The sequence below is a fragment of the Hevea brasiliensis genome, unplaced genomic scaffold (genome assembly GCF_030052815.1).
Source record: "Hevea brasiliensis isolate MT/VB/25A 57/8 unplaced genomic scaffold, ASM3005281v1 Scaf645, whole genome shotgun sequence".
NCBI lineage: Eukaryota > Viridiplantae > Streptophyta > Magnoliopsida > Malpighiales > Euphorbiaceae > Hevea > Hevea brasiliensis.
The window spans coordinates 12,767-17,896 of NW_026615190.1; the positions used below are offsets into that span (position 1 = coordinate 12,767).

The window sequence follows — 5,130 nt, forward strand, 5'->3', positions numbered from 1 at the left end:
TTGGTCATTCGGGTTTGGGCAGAAAATTGGTCATGATTTTGACAAAATTTGGGCATGGTGTCTACATGAAAAATGGGCTATTTTGAGTCTAATTTCACCTCCAATTGGCCTCATACCAATTGGAGTTACACATTTTCAGTTATGGTTCAATAAAGGGACTAGACTCATTAAGTCCCAACCTGCAGAAAATTAACACTCCCAATATCTCAATTCCTCCAACTTCCTTACTTCAATTTGCATGCAATACACTTTTATAAGCAACAATCTCAACTCAATAGGTCAATTTCAAGCATTTTACACAAAGTCCTCAAGCATTTACACAAACCCTAGTTTTCAAAGTTTCAAATTTACACAAACACTACATAATCAAACTCCCAAACATTTTAACTCATCACACATTCTCACGGAACCTTTTCATCACTTAAAAGCAACAAACCTCAAGTTCCATGGCTTCCGAAAATTCAAGGGTTCTTTCCTCAAGATTTTCTTTTTATTTTCATGGTATTTATACTTGGCTAAACATGCTTTTCATGTTTAATAAAGAGAAGAAGAGGGATTAGTGCACTAACCTTACTTGAGCTTCCCTAACTTCAATTTTCTTGCTTCCAATGGGTGTCTATAGCTTCCTTATGGAGTGGGGAGAAATTTTTGTGAAGTGAGCTATGGGTTTTGGGTGGAAGAAGCTTGGGAAATCAAGCTTGAAAGCTTGACATCAATGGAGGAAATGGGGAGGGTGCAGCCGACCAAGAGAGAGAAGAGGGAGTGGGGAAGAAGGTGAAGGTTGGTAGGGATTTGTCCTCTTGTGTCTTATATATTTTTATTTTTGTACTTTAAATTTTAAATTTCCATAAGCTTTTCTTTTCCTTTCTTTTCTTTTATTTCTCTTCTCATTTTCCTAATTTATTTCATAAATTTTAATTTATGTTAATTATTTTATTTTCTAAATTTTAATTTGACATTTAGGTCAAAATTCACCTTTTGGGGTGAAATAACCAAAATGCCCTTCATACTGCATATCGGGTTATTTTTATTATTTTTGTACCAATTTATAAATTCTCTAAATTTTTATTTTATTTCCTCTAAATTTTTCTTATATTTTCTTAACATTTATTCCTTCAATTTATACCTCTTCACTATAGTTTAAGTGTAGTTCCAGACATTCTGACTGTCCGAACAGACATTAGTCGTCGGGACAGTAGAATGTAAGGACTACCGACGGTGAGGACTTTACAGAAAGTATATAATACATCTTAAAAAAATATAGAAAAGTATATATATAAATTCGGTTCTCGGTTCGGTTCCGGTTCGGTACGGTTTTGGTTTGGTTTCAGTACGATTCTGGTTCAGTTCTTAATAAAGAATCAGAACCGAACCAAAGTATCAAAATAAATTCGATTCAGTACGGTTCCTGTTGGTTTGGTACGGTTCTTAGGTTCGGTTCGGTTCCCCCAAGAATCGTGCACAGCCCTGCTAGTAAGTGTAAAGATGGCATCTCTTTTCTTATTTTTGGAAAGGAGGAGTGGACAGATGTGTTAATGTTGTGGAAGGTACTCAAAATTTCTGGTAAATGCTAAAGTTTATTATCTAGTTTTACAACACCCTGAAGTTTCCACCTACCAAGTCCTGCTAACAAAAACGCCTGTTCCCAGGACTTCCCAGTAGCTTCGAGCAAAGCAGCATTGCATGTCTGCAATTCCACTGAGGCACCGGTAAACATTGAGGCTGCCTCCTCCCACGCCCTATTATGTCCAACGCACATAACAGTATGGATCTCGTCGCAGGAATATCTGCAGACAGCTTGCTGAATAGCTTGCTGAAGATGCTCAGCAGTCTGTCCATCCATGGATGCAATTGAATAGAAGCTTGAAATGAAATGGACATCAGCATCCAAGAGGTCTGGCACTTGCTCCTGTATTATTTTTAGCGTTTCCCTACTCCGTGTCGCATCGCTAGATAGAATGAGCTGAGGAATCCAACCACTCAGCTGGAGCTTTTGAGCGACTGCAGCAGCATCATCCTGTCCATCTTTGCTCAGAGGTCGATCATGATCTCGCAATGAAGGGTTATCCCAGGAACTCTTAGCATGACGAAGGAGAATAAGGCGGCGAGCCACCGATTTGGAGGGAGCTTGATGGGAATCTTCATCGGTGACCGTGGCTGTCACCGTCGCCAAAGAACTGCATCCAGCGGGCAAAAGCACTCGGGAACTAGGGCAGCTGCAACCAACTGAAACGGCAGATTGTAGTGGTTGGTAAATATTTTTGTTATGAAACATTTTCTTTACAAAAAATTGATCCAGTAATATGGGCAGTGATCTCATTTAAGAGAAATTATATAACAAAACTGTATATATTCCTTGTATGGAATGGTAAGTCAATAAAAATTAAACATATAAATCAGGGTGAATCCTATAAATAATAAAGTGAAAAAAAAAAGAAAAAAATAACCACCAAACAATTAAATTTTTAATGTGATTTGATTAAAAACACTCTTAATTTATTCTAAATATCACAAGTGTAAATTAAAGTTTTGCGATTGAAAATATACATTCATATCAAATTGAAAAAATTCAGTGTAACCACACATGTAATTTATCAAAAAAATTAAGAAAATGGATTAACATTAGGTAAAGGTAAACCATATTTGTCAAAAGAAAGGGAGCTTTATAATGTAATACCATGCAGGGATTTGTTGTCCTCCCAATCCAGTATCTTTTCTGGAGGTGTTATTGTCCCTTCAAGAACTCCAATTATCTTGCATGACATGGCAAAACAATAATAATAATAATAATAATAATAATAATAATAATAATAAGTTATTCCAACTATTATGTAATCTCTTTCGTTGGGATGTCAGTTAATGCATACATACATATGAGCTGAGCTTTTACCTTCCGCATTTGTGGGCGATACTTTGAATGTCTATTTGTGCAAGCTATAGCACAAAATATCATCCGTTTTATTTGCTCTTCGTCATAGCTTTTCTCTAGTTTGAAATCAATAAGAGCCACAATTATCTGTTTGATTTTCTGTTCGTCATAACTCTGCCGTATGGAGTCAATCAGAGCTGTATATTCTCCATTATCCAAAGCTTCTTCGATTTGAGTCCTCGCCTAAATGTTGATAAATATAAATTTACTTTTTTCATCAAAATTAATTTTTAATTTTCCACCATATTTGTGAATGTATGCTAATATAAGAACTAGCTGTTGAAATATCAAAATTGGTAGAACTATACATTCCAAATATGTCAATATGGTTCGTTATTCACATATTTTCTATTATCGTATTATGTTAACTAAATAAAGATTATATTTTATTTATCAATTTACAAATATTTGATTAATCATTTTTCTTAGATAAAATATTACTAATTTTACATTATAATTTTGAAATATTTAAAAAATTGTATTGCATTTAATAGATAAGTGTCAAACGACTCATACCCAAGTGACGATATCAAGGTCTTTGTCATCTAGAGGTTTCCTTCCACTAATTAGTTGTAGAAGTACCACACCAAATGAATAAACATCTGATTTCTTATAAACTTTTTGAATATTACCATATTCTGGATCTGCATAACTGTAATAAAAAATTTTATTAAAAAAATTCTAGAAAAGAAGAAACCAGCAAAATTTGTACTTCCTCAGTTATTATTTAATATTTTTTATTGAAAAAGTAAACCTAATAGCCTTGTAATTTTACTCAACCACTTATTTAAAATATATATCTTACACGTTAGTTCCTTTCAATATACTGGTGATGTGGCTGACGCTATTAGTATTCGGCAAAAACTTGGCAAGAGAAAAATCTGTAACCTGAATACAAAATTCAAATAAATTAGTATATATTTATTTTTCCATACAATTAATATTAAAGGTAACCAAATATAATAAAGTTAATTTACAAGTTACTAGTAATATGAAATTAATGACTAATTAGAATTAGTATGGTTGTTCTTTCTCCATCGCCAATTCTATAGGAAGTGGAGGCATGAAATTTTATTTTTTCTATCTACTAATTTTAAAATTTATTACATTTATGCTGAGAGTTACTAAAGGTAAGAGGGTTATTTTCAGCTAGGTAACCAAGTAATTATTATTTCGCTCATTAGATCTCTATTAAATAAAAAAAAAATTCATACAAATTTGTCGGTATCTTTTAAAATTTAAAATTTTGGCATTTAATTTGGGTTTCAATGCCAAAGTTTTTTGGGTTAGATAAAAATCCCAAAGTTTTAACTTGGGGTTTAAATGCCAAAGCTTTAAAACACTCTATACTTTTAATTTTAACAATGTCACACTTAAACTTTTAATTTCTTTCAATCCTACTCTTCAGTCCTTTTTTTGGTGAAAATTGGCTCACAGGAATTGACGTGAAAAATGGCATGGAAAATTTAAAAACTCTCCCTCTCTCTGATCTATTCTTCCCCCCTCTATCGCCCCCCGCCCTTCTCTACTTACAACTCCACCCCCCGCCCCCACTTCTCTCTCTCTCTCTCTCTCTCTCTCTCTCTCTCTCTCTTCCCCCTTTCCTTCTCTATTAGGAATTACCGACACCCTTCTCCTCTCTGCTTGCAACCCACCTACAACTTGTCTTCCACAAACTCCTCAACTACTATCCGAACTCCCCTTGGCTATACACTTTCACAAATTATGTACTTATTGCCCCCTTAACACATACATGTCCTGTACTCATTCCCTCCTCAACACATACATGTCCTCCTTATTGATATCTACTTGCATAACCGGCCCAAAATCAAGTCACAGAGTCAATGCTTAGTCAAAGAGTTAAAGCTTAGTTAAAGAGTCAACATAGTGGTCAAAGAGTTAATCGCTCAAACATGAGGTCATAACAGCCAAGAAGTCAAGGAAAAGGGATGACCAGTCTGAGCATCAAATGGCTCTAATTGATTCGAACCAAGCATACATATAGTTGAAGCAATCTGAATGATAGTTGGATCAGATGCTCACCCAACAAGCTCGAGGAATAACCAACCGAGTATTGGCAGAACGAGTCATTGGGAGAGGCAGATTTACAAGTGAGAATATCAAGATAGCAACTGAGCATGCAAAGATTCTCCAGACTAACTCCGATAACTCTCCAATCTTCGGTCTATAAATATCAGAAT

The 5,130-nt window shown here is 34.6% G+C and overlaps 1 protein-coding gene across 1 annotated transcript; it reads right to left on the minus strand.

The window, feature by feature from the left end:
• Positions 1-1,476: 1,476 nt before the first annotated feature.
• LOC110655262 (uncharacterized protein At3g52155, chloroplastic) lies at positions 1,477-3,913 on the minus strand. The gene is made up of 5 exons (XM_058142673.1): positions 3,735-3,913; positions 3,446-3,581; positions 2,891-3,112; positions 2,678-2,753; positions 1,477-2,226 (listed from the first exon to the last, which is right to left on the minus strand). Exons 3-5 carry the CDS (start codon positions 2,951-2,953, stop codon positions 1,571-1,573), a joined length of 795 nt encoding a protein of 264 aa, XP_057998656.1. The 5' UTR covers positions 2,954-3,112; positions 3,446-3,581; positions 3,735-3,913; the 3' UTR covers positions 1,477-1,570.
• Positions 3,914-5,130: the final 1,217 nt, after the last annotated feature.